This window comes from Lissotriton vulgaris, chromosome 10 (genome assembly GCF_964263255.1).
Source record: "Lissotriton vulgaris chromosome 10, aLisVul1.2, whole genome shotgun sequence".
Lineage (NCBI taxonomy): Eukaryota > Metazoa > Chordata > Amphibia > Caudata > Salamandridae > Lissotriton > Lissotriton vulgaris.
The window spans coordinates 1,104,704,689-1,104,720,529 of NC_141698.1; the positions used below are offsets into that span (position 1 = coordinate 1,104,704,689).

A 15,841-nucleotide genomic window follows, 5' to 3' on the forward strand; every position below is an offset into this window, starting at 1 on the left:
TAAGAGAGCTGGATGTACGGATGGGGTCTGGGGAAACTGACCAGGCACAGACTGATTTTCATGAGAAATTATCAGATTACGAGGAGACTGCTGTACGTGAGGCTAAATTTAGAGAATGGTATTGGGTGGCCCGAAGGTACGGGGAGGGCAAGAGGCCAGGGAGGTCTCTGGCTGAAGTGATTAGACGCCCACGCTTCTCTAATCATACCTTGAAGTTAAAGGGCCAGGGGGTACTGTTTATCGAGACACACCCGACATACTTAATACCTTTACTTCGCACTATACAACAATGTACACCATGCAACGCAGTGGCTCACTTGATATGGACAGCTTTTTGGGGGACGTCGCACTTGGGTGGTTAAGTGATACGCAGAGGAAGTTCTTATACCTCCCATTTGAATTGTTGAAGTTAGGGAGGCGATCATGCAGCTTAAAAATGGGAAGGCGCCCGGCCTGGATGGCATTCCTGCTGAATTCTATAAGCAGTACATAGATATCATGGCTCCAGTCCTTAGGGAACTCTATGAAGAATACCTTGAAAGGGTGAATACGCCCCCCCCCCCACCGCCCCCTCAATGCGTGAAGCGCTGATCACTTCTCGTTTGAAGCCAGGAAAGACCCCATAGGTTTGTGGTTCGTATAGGCCACTCTCCCTTATAAATTGTGATACAAAAATACTGGCCAAACTGTTGGCTAATAGGCTAACTCTCCTGTTGGATAAACTCATTATACCCGATCAATCGGGATTCGTCCCAGGTAGGGCCACAACTCACAATCTCGGCACTCTTTTTTTCTCTATTACAGAATGCTGCGCCTGATTTCCCATTGGCCGCAGTTTTTTAGACGCCACCAAGGCGTTTGATTCGGTGGAGTGGGATTATTTAATTGGAGTTCTACAACGCATGGGCTTTTTCTAAGTTGTTCCTCTCTTGGGTTAAGTGGTTATATCAGCAACCCACTTCTAAGGTGTTAATCAATGGTCACCTCTCGCCGGCTATTCCCATAACGAGGGGCACGCGGCAGGGATGCCCGTTGGCCCTGCTTTTATTTGCCATAGTGGTCGAACCATTGGCGTCTAAACTTCGCCAGCATCATCGCGACCGGGCGTTCCGCTGCTGCATGTGTCAAATTTTGATATCCCTCTACGCGGATGACATTACCTTATACATCAGAGACCCCCAACAAAATGTGAACCCTATCTTGCGAGAATTCCGAGTGTTCGGCAGGTTATCCGGGATTAAAATCAATTGGAGTAAATCCAAGTTCTTTCACCTAACACCTGCGATTGATCGATTTGCGCTGGATTTCCCCCTAGAGTGGTGCGGCACTGACCTGCGTTATCTAGGTATTCAGCTGACTGGAGACAGAGAAGCCACCATACGACTTAAATATGGTACAGCTATTACGAAACTGGCGGACAAAGTCACTCGCTGGATTTGTCTCCCCCTTTCGCTTGCAGGTCTGGCCTCATTAAAATGGTTGTCCTCCCGCAGTTTCTATATTTATTCATGAATATTCCTTAAAACCCTGGCTCCTATTTTTTTTAAACTCTGTGCACTGAACTGTTGCGTCTTTTGTCGGGAGGGAAGCAGCCACTGCTCCAATGGTCCATACTGACAAGGCCCTATGCCCAGGGGGGTTTAGACATACCAGACTTTGAGATTTATTTTCTTAGTGCACACTATGCGTACTATTGGGTACATCTCCCCAGGTACATGCCGCAAGTTGACACGGAAGATTGGCTTGCGGACCCTATTCCACTGTCTGGTCTAATACATACCCCTGCTAGGACACGAGCGATGCCACCTACTACTGGCACTGGCACGGTGGTCGCCTGGCATCTCATTATAGATATATCAGATACTCCCTTGCTATACTCTCCGTTGTTACCATTGACCTATCATCCTAGTATACCACTGCTGCAAGAAAAGGGATTTCATAAGCTATGTGTGCGGGTCAATATTGCAACATGGGGTGATTTATTTCATGAAGGCACGTTCCGCTCTGCAGATCATTTCTTTCATGACAAACTGTCCTCTACTCTGGACTATTTCGTATATGTTAGTCTACGACAAGGTATGCAGTCAGTTCTCCCTTGCTTGGCTCTACAGGCGGTAAACATTTGGTGTCAAAGTTGTATAACAGTATACGCATGCAGCGGGCTGATGTTTCAAGCTCTGCGCGTCTACAATGGTCCGCAGAACTGGGTGAGGGAGTTTCCGATTAACAATGGGAGTATTGCTGCCTTCAGACTTCACAGATCTCTTCTAGTTGTAAGGCACCGAGTCCTACACTACAAATTCTTACGTAGTCTATATTATACCCCGGCCAAGAAATTCAGGTTCAAACTATCTGACAATGATTGCTGTGAAAGGTGTGGGAGGCCAGAGGCTGACTTTCTCCATCTGGCGTGGGAGTGCCTGGGGCTACTGGACTACTAGGAATAGGTCCATGTGGCGTTGGAAAAAATGATGGGCAGCACGCTAGTGAGAGATCCACGGGTGGCGGTTTTAAGTTACACTGCACAGATACCCAAGCCACAACGTAAGTTCCTGGTGCTGTCCTTCTTACTGGCAAAGCGTAGAGTAGCATGTCGCTGGGGCAGAGAGAGGGCCCCGAAATTCAAGACTTGGCTAGGCGACTTGCTTTACTGTCAGGAACAATCCAACATTTACGCTGAGACATTGCCACTTGCATCTAGGCCTAGAGATATCTGGTGCCCACTTCAAAGCTACCTTCTTTTAGGGGATGCAGAGGGATTGCACACTACTCTTCTGGAAGTTGCTGCTTAACTGTGTTGTACGGGCATTCCTTGTGAGCACTACTCTCCTTCGCTGGCATGGATGTGTGTTGTTCCCCTAGTCCAGTGTCTTTGTGCGTGGACCCTCCTCGCCTTGTTTGCTAGACCATACCCACGTTGTGCCTTGACGTATTATGTATGAAATTATTTCCTCCCTCTGTCTGCGGATATGTATATACAGCATTTTATGATTCTGCCTGCCCTGTACCTTTCGTGTTCAATGGTCACCTGACATTAGTATATGTATGTAAAGATTCATCTGATTGCTTTGTCGAAAAATGTCCCCGCATGATATTGGGTGGGACTGCACTATCTGTTACAAAATGTAATGTTCACGGTCCTTGAAGTACGTCTCTTCAATTTTTAAATTTTTTTCTTGTTTCAATAACAATGTAATGTTCATTACTTGAGATGAAAATACAAAAATAAAGGTTTTAGATTTGAGACGTGCAAAGCAAAAAAAAAAAACATGTCATTTTCTCGGACTGCATGTATGTGCCACAGGCAGAAAGGTAGCCTCCTCTTTAGGGTTGGGCTTCTTGGATATGGGCGCCCAGGACACTGCAGAGGCACAGCCGGGCTGCAAATCATATCACCTCCCATGCCCTTGCCCCAAGGAGATCAGCAGCTGGCCTAAAAGGAGAAGAGATTAAGCTTTTTATGGGAAAAGTCCTTAGCTAGTGACGCTTCATGTAGATGTAGAGACTGGACTCTGAACGGACAAAGCAAGACCAGTGATGAGAGCATGTCACCCCCATGAGCTGGAAACACAACGTAGTTCTGTAGGGCCTATCCCTCAGACTGATGCAAAAAGTACCATCTGAATAGGCTATCAAGGGAAATTCTGTTAGGACCCCTTGGTGGTTAGAAGCTTCAAGATGTGCGCCTTAGATCCAATGAAGCATGCCTTTTTAATCCACTGACCTTCTTTGGAACCATGCTTGGGTCCATGAAGGAGCTGTTAACGCAACCCCTACCTAGATGTAGTGCTCCTATTTCACCTCCACAGATCCTGGGAAGAACACAGCATTATCGAACCTTAGACCAACTGTTCAGGTCCAGCCAAAGAAATGGGTAGTTTTTGTGAAGGAAGTAAGAGGCGAACTCCGACTTTGTTTTCAAAAGGGGATTGGTTGAGACCCAGAAAGAAATTGATTACATCAGATAGAATATTGAACATTAAAATACTCCTTGAAAGACTCCACAAGCATAGCAGTCACCCAGCATTGCCTAACAAGGCCTCAATTACGCTTATTGTTGTATAATGGAGCTCCTTTCCCTTCTCTATACTGCAGGTATCCTGCTGCCTACTGGTGGTATAGTAAACTGCAGATACAATCGATTTCCACATGATCTGTCCACGTTTACTGGCCTTATGCACTCTTGGCCTGCTCCTTTATTCCACTGTGTGGATTGAAGCCTGCTTCTCTTATACTCTTTTGCTGCAGTGCTTGTGAGTCTTTTTGGAACTTTCCCACACGTTTCTTAGTCCATGAGCTCCCGTAGCTCATGCCTCAATTCTCCAGCTCTAAGCAGTGCATGCCATGCTAGTGGTTTTTTGAAGCATCTGAAACACTATGATCTCTGTTGCCCTGTGACTGTCTATTGAACGTGTGTAAGGCACCCAGGAGCCTTGGGCTCTTAAAGGTCCACATGTTCTCCTTGTTCTAAGACTCCATAGCACTGTTGTCTTGGGCCAAGCTACCCCATCTGGATGTGGAAATGACAAGGCCACTGCTGGATGGGAGGATTGAGCCAGTCTCTACTTCTGGACGTAGCAGTCCCAAGCCCACTGCTGGATGGGAGGGTTGAGCCAGTCTACATCTGGACGTGGTGGTCCCAAGCCCACTGCTGGATGGATGGGAGGGTTGAGCCAGTCTCTACTTATGTATGTGGAAGTACCAAGCCCACTCCTGAATGGATGGGAGGGTTAAGCCAGTCTACTTCTGGACGTGGAAGTCCCAAGCCCACTGCTGGATGGGAGGGTTGAGCCAGTCTCTACTTCTGGATGTGGAAGACCCAATCCCACTGTTTGATGGATGGATGGGAGGATTGAGCCAGTCTCTACTTCTGGGTGCAGTGTGGCAGACCCTTTTCACCAAGAGGTGAAACCGGGCTCCCTTCATTGGGGTTTTGGGAGGAACAGAGAAGGTTGTGCTCAGGGAACCAAATCTTTTCAGTAGTGTTTGCACTGAGATTGTTATCCGAGGCTCTTTATTGGGGAGGGGGGGGGGGGGGGGGGGTGGAGACGTCCTACAGTCCTAAGCTTTTTAAGTAGACCCATTACCAGACTACTCTTCCACCCTTCCACTTGAGCCTTGCTTCCCAGGTGGCAGTTGCAAGAAGGATGCTGCCCAAAAACCAACCTGAGAGCCTTGGAACAAGGGAAGCGCACAAGGCATGCCTTCCCCAGTGTGTAGAGACCACTTGAGGTCCCTACGAAATACGAAAGTCACGAGCCACAGCCCAGGCAGCCACATCTGCCATCCTACACGGTGCTGACCTCTACGGTTGCTGAAATCAGCGGTTAATGGTGCTCACGGCCTCAAGGAGTACGGAGCCCTCTTTGTGTTACTTTCAGGCTCTCTTGGCTCTGTTGGGTTCTCAGTAAATTCTTCTCCTACTCATTGATTTGCTCTCTTGATGGGTACCAAGCTTCAGACACTTTAGATAATTTCCGCCAGAGATGTGTGAATTAGGAGCCCCCCAATCCCTGCAGCTCTCCTCCAATTCGGTTGCAGGTTTTGCCTCCATGTTGTCCTCCGCTCAGACTTCTTCGATCTGAGCATGAAGCTTAGGGCTAAATGTACCACTATAATCCCTCAGCTTGAAATCCTATTACAGCTAACTCTCACCGTGGCCCGTTGTATTGTTTGGGGCCGCCTGGGTGCCTTAAAGTGGGATAGCCATATTTCTGTACTCTAACTTACCTGCCCATGCGATTTTTCACATATTTTAAATGTGGACATGGAGAATAGGATAGGTGGCGCACCTGCTGGTTCTAATGCATTAAATCCAGTGATCGGTTTCACCTAATGAGCGCAAGTTCAAATCCTGGCTTGTCTGCTCGACATTTCATCGTTCTGAGGTTGATAAAAGGAGTTTTGCAGTGTGAATCTTTTTCTGGATTCACATGCTGTGCATCTTTCCGCCATCTAGTGGTTGGGTCCGGAATTGTCTTCGTGTTTTTCTTCTTTTTTTGTTTCTTGTTTTGGTTGCTGTTGACCACCAGTTGATGGCAAGTACATCCCTGTATGACATCAGACTGCATCCTGGAGGTCGACGTGCACGGTGGCCATATTCAGATTATTTTTCCTGCCGTTGGGTCTGGAAGCAAGACTGGAAGCTCCGAATAAAAGTTTGTTTTCCCGAAAATCAAAAGAATCAATGAGAAGAGATTGATCATCGATGCAGATCGTAGGCAAAGGCAGAGTGGCCCTTCCTTTCAACAGCAGCGGACCACTCCGGGCCACAAATGGCAAGGTAGCCATGGAGAAGACCCCTTTCAAATTCTGCCCTAAGTGCCATCACAAATACGCACAGCGTCATCCACACACCGTGTGCAACCTCTGCCTACCCAAGGAGCACCAGGACAAAGACTGTGAGGCCTGTGCAACGTTTCTGCCGAAGACTCAAGACGCATCGAAATCAGAGACAGGCCCACTACACCACGGTGTTGATGCAAGCGAAGAAACCTTCCATGAGGGAGAAGGGTTTCTTGAGCGACGAAAGGAGCATGCAGCTCCTCTGGAATCCACACATGAAGGATCGCACGTCGATGTTCTAGAAAAAGACGCAGAGGAAAGCCGCATCGAGAAGAAGACTGAGTCCAAGAGAAAGACGGAGAAGGTAAGACCCAAAGATCCGTTGAAACCGAATGGCCACGAGCCGAAAACAACCAAGGCAGCCCCCAACGCCGAACATAAAGGTAATCGAACACCGAACATAAAGGTAATCGAAGGTTAGTCGAGAACAAAAGAAGCCCACGACACCCACCCAAGTGTTGCCGAAGAGGGGATTCGCACAAGACTCCAAGGCCAAGGGTCGACGACAACGAACCTGCAAAAAAGGCCTCTACGCCGAAAACTAATGTCAACGGCGAAAAGAAAAGGAAGACCCCGGCATCCGACGCTGAAAGGGCCTTCAAAGTCGAAAAGAAGACTCGAGGAAAAGATGGCTGCGCTATTAGGAAGAAAGAGGGAATTTGATGAATCATTAAAGGAGTATCAAATCCCTAAGGCTCCGGACTTCGAACCGGAATCAGTCGACGACGAAGAGGCTGAAGACGCTGAAGATGATGTTATCCTCCAAGCTCCACCAGCGCCAGAACCTCGAGGCGAAGATCCTGGGGAATACGATAACATACGGGAGGAAGAAGAAAACTTTGAGGACGAATTGAAAGTTCTCGACACCGAGAGTCCAGAGGAGATCTGCAACTATCCCTCAAAGGCATCTCCCCAGATGACATTGCCTCCAACAATTTAAATTGTGAAAAGGGCTGCAAACCAGTTTGGGGTTCCCATAGAGGAAGAAAAAAGGGATACATGTTTCCTGCAATAAGGATGACACTATCTACCCATGTTACCAAGTATTCTTGACCAAGGCAAGGAAGCCTTCAAAGAGCCAGCGTCTAACAAAGGGGTAACTCCTAGAGTGGAGAAAAAATATAAACCCTCTTCAAAAAACCCATAATATATATAGGGAAATGTAACGCCAGATTCTATCATCTTAACAGCCAGAAGGCGAGCGAATGCAGTCTCCAACACAGGACGTCCCCCAGAAAAGGAGAGCAAAAAGATGGACTTGGTGGACAGAAGACTGAAGAAAGAAGCAAGCAACGTAGTGGCGCATTGCCAACTCAAATGCCCTGCTGAACAAATATAGCCACCAATAGTGGGATGAAATGGAGGAGTTTATAAACAAACTCCCAGAGAAGGACGAGAAAAGAGCAAGAGCGGTGGTCCAAGAGGGAAAGAATGTAGTGAATACATGCCTAAAATCTGCACTAGATGCAGCAGATACCTCAAGCAGGCAAATGCGCACGGGAACCATACTCCGAAGACATGCCTGACACAGGATCTCTGGATTCAAAAAAGAAGTCCAGACATCAATTATCAACAGGCCTCTTAACGGACAAGAGTTATTTGGCAAGGAAGTGGATGAATTCCTTCAACAGATCACTCAATGTAAGATTTTAGAAAGGAAATGGAGGCGCAATTATTCTCCTACCCGCAAAGTAGCTTAGAGAAGCTCTGAAGGGCTATCACAACAGCTGTAAAACAGCCAGAGCAGACTATACGAAAAAAATAGTTTCAGATGCACAAAACTGCCCTAAGGTGCTCTTCTCAGTTGTAAAAAAACTGACCGGAGCGGATTCTATTCCTACGCCTCCTGCGCTAGACAAGGTTCAATGCCAATCATTAGCTGACTTTTTTGTTAAAAAAGTCGACTTGATCTATGATCTTTTCACCCCACCACCGATGGTAACACCTTTTGCATCTGGCGCTGTGCAGTCATCAGCTAATGTTGATGACGTTGCCAAACTCTCTGTATGGCAGCCATTAGACAATATTTCCTTTTCTTCTTGGCTAAACAGTGTGCGCTCTGGCTCTCCGTGCGATGCACTTCCGGCTAAAATACTCAAACAATTAGATTCCTCCACCCATCAGATTTTTGTTAAATTGTTAAACGCCTCACTTACTGAGGCATATGTACCCCAGCCATGGAAACACGCTATGGTAGTGCCCTTGTTAAAAAAGTCTGGTGCTGATATTTCGAATCTTGCTAATTTTCGTCCAATATCCCTGCTACCTATCTTCTCTAAGGTGCTGGAGAGACACATTAACACCCAGCTCACTGCACTGGTGGAAAGTTCTGGTTTCTTACACTCCTCCCAGTCGGGTTTACGGTCCTGCCACTCGACCGAGACAGCCTTTCTTGGGGTGACAGAGAGTCTCCGACACGGTGTCGACCAGGGTGAAACCATGGCGCTCATCCTGTTGGATTTGAGCGCAGCTTTCGACACCGTGTCACATTCCATCCTTCTTGACTCTCTGCGGTCACTCGGCGTGACTGGTAGGACCTTAGCCTGGGTGGCCTCCTTTCTTGGTGAGCGAACCTTTCAAGTTTTCTCCCCTAAGGCGGCATCAGCGGTCTGTCCCTCAGCGCGGGGTGTCCCCCAAGGGTCCATACTTTCCCCCCTATTATTCAATCTTTATGTAAAACCCTTGGCAAACATTGTAGAGCAGGCGGGGCTGACCCTGTTCTCTTACGCTGATGACACCCAGATCGTCTTCTCCCTATCAGGGCGAGACGAGAATAACCCCTCTGCACTAAAATCGGGCCTCACTCTTGTGGCGGACTGGATGCAGAGGAACTGTCTCAAACTGAATGGGGAGAAGACAGAGGTGGTCATTCTGGGAAAAAATAAGAACCTCTGGGGCCCTCAGCATTGGCCAAATGAGATGGGTGCACTTCCTGTACCCACACATGCTGTACGTAAATTGGGCATCCAAATTGACGACAAGTTAACAATGAAGCAGCAGGCCACTAAGGTTGCAGCAACCGGTTTTTCTACTCTTAGGTGGCTACAAAAGATCCTATGGATGCTTCCCATTCCCTCCCGTAGAACGGTTGTCCAGGCATTGATAACATCTCGCCTGGACTATGGCAACATACTATATTTGGGTGCTGATGTAGCCACTGTTAAAGTGTTGCAGGTTGTACAAAATGCAGCCGCGCGACTCTTGAAGAATGTCCCTAGAAGAACTTCTGCATTATCTGCATTGCATGATCTTCATTGGTTGAAGATCTCCAGCCGCAAAAAGTTCAAGGCATTATGCTACATGTTTAGGATCAAGCAAGGCATTGCACCTACTTATTTACAAAAGCTGGTGCAACCTTACAGGCCCAAACGTACCTTACGATCCTCGGAAATAGGCAATTTCTCTATACCAAGATTTAAGCTGGCAAGGATGGGGGGACGTTCCTTTTCCTACCTTGGTCCCAAATATTGGAATGCCCTGCCCACTGCCCTTAAATTAGAGACCAGCCTTCTTCGTTTTCGCAGAGCACTGAAAACGCTGCTGTTCACATAAGTAGTTGGTAACTGCATGATGGCTATCTGAGATCTTCTTCTCCAGTCTGTCCCTAGCGCCGGGAAACCCACTGTGGGTAGCTGTGCGCGGTAAAAGTTTAAATAAATAAATAAAAATAAATCAAGAAGAATAATGAAATAGATAGGGCAATGGGGGCCCCTACAACAAAGAGGATCTTTCAAAAGAGGAGGCTTCTCCAACAGTAAGACCAAAGGAAGAGGCAACAGTCACAGGGGCAAAACACAAGTCAGCAAATGGGTCAACAATCTGGTTACCAGGGATGGCAACAACAGAAGCAGCCCTTTCGAGGGCGAGGAAATGGCAGAGGAAGAGGCCAAACCTCAATAGGAAGAGTAAAAGGACCCACACAAAACACCAGTGGGTGGAAGAATATCCTTTTTCCACAACCAGTGGGAAAGGATCACAACGGACAAATGGATATTAAATTTGGTACAACACGGATATTGCATAGAGCTAACAAAGACACCACCTGCAAATCCACCAAGGGTGAGATCATTTTCCAAATCCGAATAAACACTGCTAAACGCAGAAATCAAAGAACTGTACCGAAAATAAGCAATAGAAACAGTACCAAAACAGGAACAGCACAAAACAAACTACGCACCATACTTACTTGTACCAAAACAAGGAAGTATGTGCCAATTTTGGACTTAAGATTCATAAACAAATTCATACGGACACAACACTTCAAAATGTGCACCCTTCAGGGAATAATCCCACAAATCCAAAAAGGAGATTTCATAGCAACAATAGACCTCAATGACCCTATTTACATATTCCAATAGACAAGAAACAGAGAAAGTACCCAAGGTTCCTACACAACAGAACTCCACCAATTCAAGTTACTCCAGTTCAGAATAAAATCAGCCCTACTGGTGTTCACCAAGTATCTGGCCGCAGTGACCGCCTACCTAAGAAGAGAAAAAAATCCATGTATACTCCTATCTGGACGATTGGCTAATAAGGGGACACACATAACAAATCTGCCACAATCACGTTCAGAAGACAATCCAAACACTTCAAAGTCTAGGTTTCTCAATAAACCACAAAAAATCATCAAACCCAGAAAGGGAAAAAACCTTTCTAAGGGCAAGACTGAATACAAAGAACGCAACGGCTTACCCCACACAACAGGATACCAGCTGTCTACAGGGAAGCAGCCCTCTACCAAAAGGGACAGTCTCGGACAGTGAGGAAGGTAATGAAACTCACATGCAAGATGGCATCATGTATCCCACTCATCCTTCACGCTCGCATACACATGCAACCATTCCAAGAATGGATCGCCAACAGCTGGTCACAAGCCACATGGAGTTGGAAAGATCTAGAGGTTGTTACACAAAGGATACAAGCAGAGAATCAATGGTGGGTCCAACAACATAGCACAGGGGGACCGGCCAGAAGGAGGGATACAGCGGAGCAGCTGAAAAGCCCTGTGGGTACTATTGGTGTCTCTCCCCCTCTCCTTCCCCCTCTCCCTCCCCCCTCTCCCTCCCCCCCTGCCCCCACTTCCCCTCTCCCCACACACACGGATGGAGAAGAAGCCTGGGCCCGCTCAGCAAGGGCGCAGGCCAAACAACAACCTGGTCTCGAGGGGAGGCAGGCCGGCAGCATCCGGGGCGGCAGAAAGTGATGGTATTGACACTCCCCACAGCACACAACTTACTTGCGCATCCCACCCCCTCAACGGCTCCATTTAACCTGGATGCTGTACCGCCTGGTGCAGTTGAGAAAATCAAACATTCCTCCCCAAACACCCCCCCCCCCCCATCTTCCCCCCACCCGATATCTCACCACCTACATCTGGCAAAGAGAGGATATGGCGGCAGCCCGGGTTAAAAAAAAAACCTGTTGGCGAAGCGCCCACCCCAGGACTAGTAGGACCCCCCCCAGCGGCCTCTTCACCCGGAGGGTGGAAATGACGGTGATGCCCCCATTGCTCGCTCCTACCTGGTGTCCCTATTTTCATCACTCAAAGAGGACCCGCAACGGATTAAAGAGGTTTAACCTTGGACTTGCAAGGAGTCAGGCAAGAAAACTTGGACATAAGCGACAGTTGACACGTTGGAAACAAACAAAACGACCAGGCGAGAGGAGCTAGAGCAACTACGTCAAGAAGTAATAGGTTTACCAAAAGAAATACTCCTCTCGGATAGAGAAACCAACCTCCAAGCTCATGCTGAGGACCTAGAAAACGAGTTGAGGGAAAAGAACATCAAGATACGGAATGCACCCTCAGCAGAAGCAGGAAATGTGGAGGAATTCATCCAGGCCTTTTACCCACAGATCCTAGCTGACATGCCCGGATCGGATATCCGTCTAGATAGAGCTCACCGGGTGGGGCCCCCAAGAGCCCTAAACATGCCACCGCTTTACATACTTGCCTGTGTGCACAGCTTCCCTTTGAAAGAGCAGATACTACGAACCATTTGAGGATCCAACGCAACTCTTTTCCGGGGACATTCGTTGCAACTGTTCCAAGACTTGTCAGCAATAACACTCCAGAAGAGGCGAGAGTTTCGTCCAGAGACCTCTTTTCTTTTGCAGCATGAGACCTGCTTAAGATCGAGAAACTAGAGGCCCAGGTAGGGAGTGCAGAAGAGGCAGGGGCCGGGGCGGGCGGTGGGAGCGACGGAGGCGGAGAGGCAAGAAGGCCCCGAAACCATGTCCGAGGCCATGGCACAGGAAAGAAAGGCAGTGTTCGAGAGCCTCACCGGGGACACAGTATGGCGGTGGGGGAAGGACAGGCTGAATCAACACAGCTTGCCCAATTGCCATGGGGACACAAAACGGACGCTATTCGGGTTTGAGAGAGGAGTGGTTTTAATGATGTCCTCAGACCACAATGAACCCCATCAGGAAATCTTCTTGTCGGTGGGCAGGGACCCTTTGTGCGACCCTGGCCCTCCAACAGACATTGTTCAAGACTGCAAAAAGTTTTGTGTTTTGGTGTTTTCATTATGAATGTTTGTTTATTAAGTACCGATGTGCAACGCAAGCAGGGGTAGTTAAGATATCCCCTCAAATGCCTTAGGTCTCTACTCTGCTGGCCACCTTGGAAGGGGGACGACGGGACAAGCCACACTAACACAGCAAGCCCCTACACATTCACTATGAATATGGGCAACACTCTAAAGATTATCTCGCTGAACGTTAAAGGGTTGAACAACCCTGCTAAGCGTAAGGCAATCCTCTCCTACCTTGAACACACTAGAGCAGATATTTGCCTCCTCCAGGAGACTCCTCTCTTTGCCGGAGACTCCCAGCGACTGAAATTCAGATCCTTCCAACAGCAGCTATTCTCCTCAATGGGGCTCAAGGCGGGAGGGATGGCTATTTTATTTTCATGCCCATTCAGAGGCACTGTCGGCCCTAAATTAGCAGAACTGAAGTGTCGTCTCCTGGTTCTCAAAAAACGGGTGGGGAACGCAAACAGTAACACTGGGCACCCTGTACGCGCCAAATGATGGGCAGGAGCACTTTATTCAGGAGGCGCTAGATGAGATACTCACAATGCAGGACCGTCTAGTTCTGATAGGGGGCGACTTTAACACAGCCCTGGATAAAAACATTGATCGCTCTCACAATGCAGGACCGTCTAGTTCTGATAGGGGGCGACTTTAACATAGCCCTGGATAAAAACATTGATCGCTCTGTCCACAGAGAGGGAGGGTCTGGCTCATTATCTGGAGAGGGCATTGCATGGCTGAAAGGGGCCAGGCTGGTGGACTTGTGGAGGGCCAAACACCAGGGACTTCGTGTTTTATTCTCACGCCCATAAGTCTTACACCTGAATAGATTACTTTCTGGGCTCCCAGGACCTACACCAGCTCCCCCACTCATTCAAGATAGAGCCAAGAACCCTCTTGGACCACTCAGCCCTAGTTTAGAGATATGTTCTCCCCTACAACAGGCACAGCGGCAATGGCGCCTATGGGAGACCTTATTGCGGAAACCCGAAACACAGGCAAAGATTAAGAAAGTCATCACCTATTACCTGGAAGCTGATAACAACAAGGAGGTATCTGGCCCGATAGTCTGGGATGCGCTGAAGGCAGTAGTCCGGGGTGAGCTTATCCCTCTTGGCTGCTGAGAACAGGCAGAGGAAACTCAAAAGAGCTGGACTTCAGGAGAGGGTCAGGGAGATAGAGGGAATTCATAATCATACTGGAGCCCCCAGGGTGTGGCGCCAGTTAGAGGCTGCCTGAAGACAACTAGCGGGAGTGGACATAGACAGGGCGGAATTTGCCCTGTTACGTCTTAAGCACTTGTATCCTCTTAACAGCAACAAGAGTGGCCGACTCCTGGCTGCAAAGCTAAGAGACCAACGTCAAGCTAACACAGACTGCTTTTCCGACAGAGTGGGATAGAATTGACGAGCGACACCTCTATAGCGGACCAGTTTAGGGAATTTTACACAACAATATACTAGAGACAACCTGCCTCCCCTGAGGACATAGCAGACTACCTTCGTAACTCTCCCGTGACCAAACTGAATGACGCCCAGGTGTCTTCCCTAGACAAATCCATCTGGCTGGATGAGGTTACCTCTGCCATTTCGAGGCAGGAAGCACTGAAGTCTCCAGGCCCAGATGGCTTTTTTTGCCAGATTCTTCAGGACTTTCTGCCCAGAACTAGCCCTAATTCCTGCCCGATTCCAATTCTATTGTGGATTCGGGCACACTCCCGACCTCCATGCTAGAAGCAACCATCACTGTTCTCCCCAAGTCTGGGAAAGATCTATAATCCTGTGACAATTACTGCCCAGTTGGTTCACCCGGGACGGAGAGGCTGCTGACACTGTACAAGAGGTGGCTTGTGGGTAAAAACACAGATAAGCGTCTACTTTCTGAGCTATATGTCCTCCTTCAGCCTCCTCAGACCAGCAATAGACCTCCCCCCTCGCAAATGTGCTGGGAGTCTGAGCTCAGCCGTTCTCTCTCCAAAGGAGTGGCATGACATCTACTACTGGGCCCGATACACCACTACAGTTACCGCAGCGATGCATGCTGGAACAGTGTGGGGCTAAGGGAATGCGAACACATTTTCTCTGGGACTTCCTGGAACTAGCAACATTCTAGACTACAGTCTTGAATGATATTGACACTCACTTCTCTACTCAGCTCCCTAGATTCCCATCGTACACACTACTGGTGTTGGCTAATCCCCTCACTTCCTGTAGAGGGCATCAGATTAGCATAGCCCTATGGGCTGCGCATCACACCATCTTGGCACTTTGAGGTTCTCCCACTACCTGACCCACCTGGCAAGGCTTACATGCCTATGGGACTTATTGGGGATGGAAAAACTCACCGTATCATTGACATCACAAGATAACACATTCCGAACAATCAGGCAGCCCTTATTGCCTTGTTGACCAAGGAATTTAGAAAATTGACTCTTCCTCGTTACCTGTGGCTACTTCGCTTCGCTGAACTTGACAAAACTTAAATTGCAACAAACACAAAAACAGTTCACTTAGCTGAGGGTACTGGGTTTAGGTGGTGGGAGGCTTTTTTGGGGGGTTGTGTGGGAGGGTGCTTTCTTTGTGACTCATTGGGATTTAAAAGTTGTATTCTTATAACACACATTAGAGCAATGTCCTCTCAAAATGCTCTTGTTTTGATTTAACTATGCAATAAAAAACAGATTTAAATGTAAAATGGACCATAAGGTGGTGGATTTGTTTATATTTCTCTTGTTTCTTTTCTAGATGATCAATTTGCTATTGTCCCGGGGCTCCAATATCAATGCTTTTGACAAGAAGGACCGGCGAGCATTACACTGGGCTGCTTACATGGGTATGTACTTTTCCAGATCCTCCCTCCAGACCAAAATGATTGTTCTACGTAGAACAGAGAATGGGTGTCCTGCTGCTTAACTCTTTGGCAAACCACGTTCCAGACGTCAGGACTTGAGGAAT

At 48.0% G+C, this 15,841-nt stretch overlaps 1 protein-coding gene across 4 annotated transcripts in view; it reads left to right on the forward strand.

Moving 5' to 3' along the window:
* The window catches only part of ANKRD28 (ankyrin repeat domain 28), a 730,284-nt gene that overhangs the window by 412,670 nt on the left and 301,773 nt on the right, over positions 1-15,841 (forward strand). For all 4 annotated transcript variants that reach the window (XM_086942193.1, XM_086942192.1, XM_086942190.1 and 1 more), the window contains exon 6: positions 15,632-15,719. In XM_086942193.1, the coding sequence (XP_086798319.1) occupies positions 15,632-15,719 (88 nt within the window). The remainder of the gene's footprint in view (positions 1-15,631; positions 15,720-15,841) is intronic.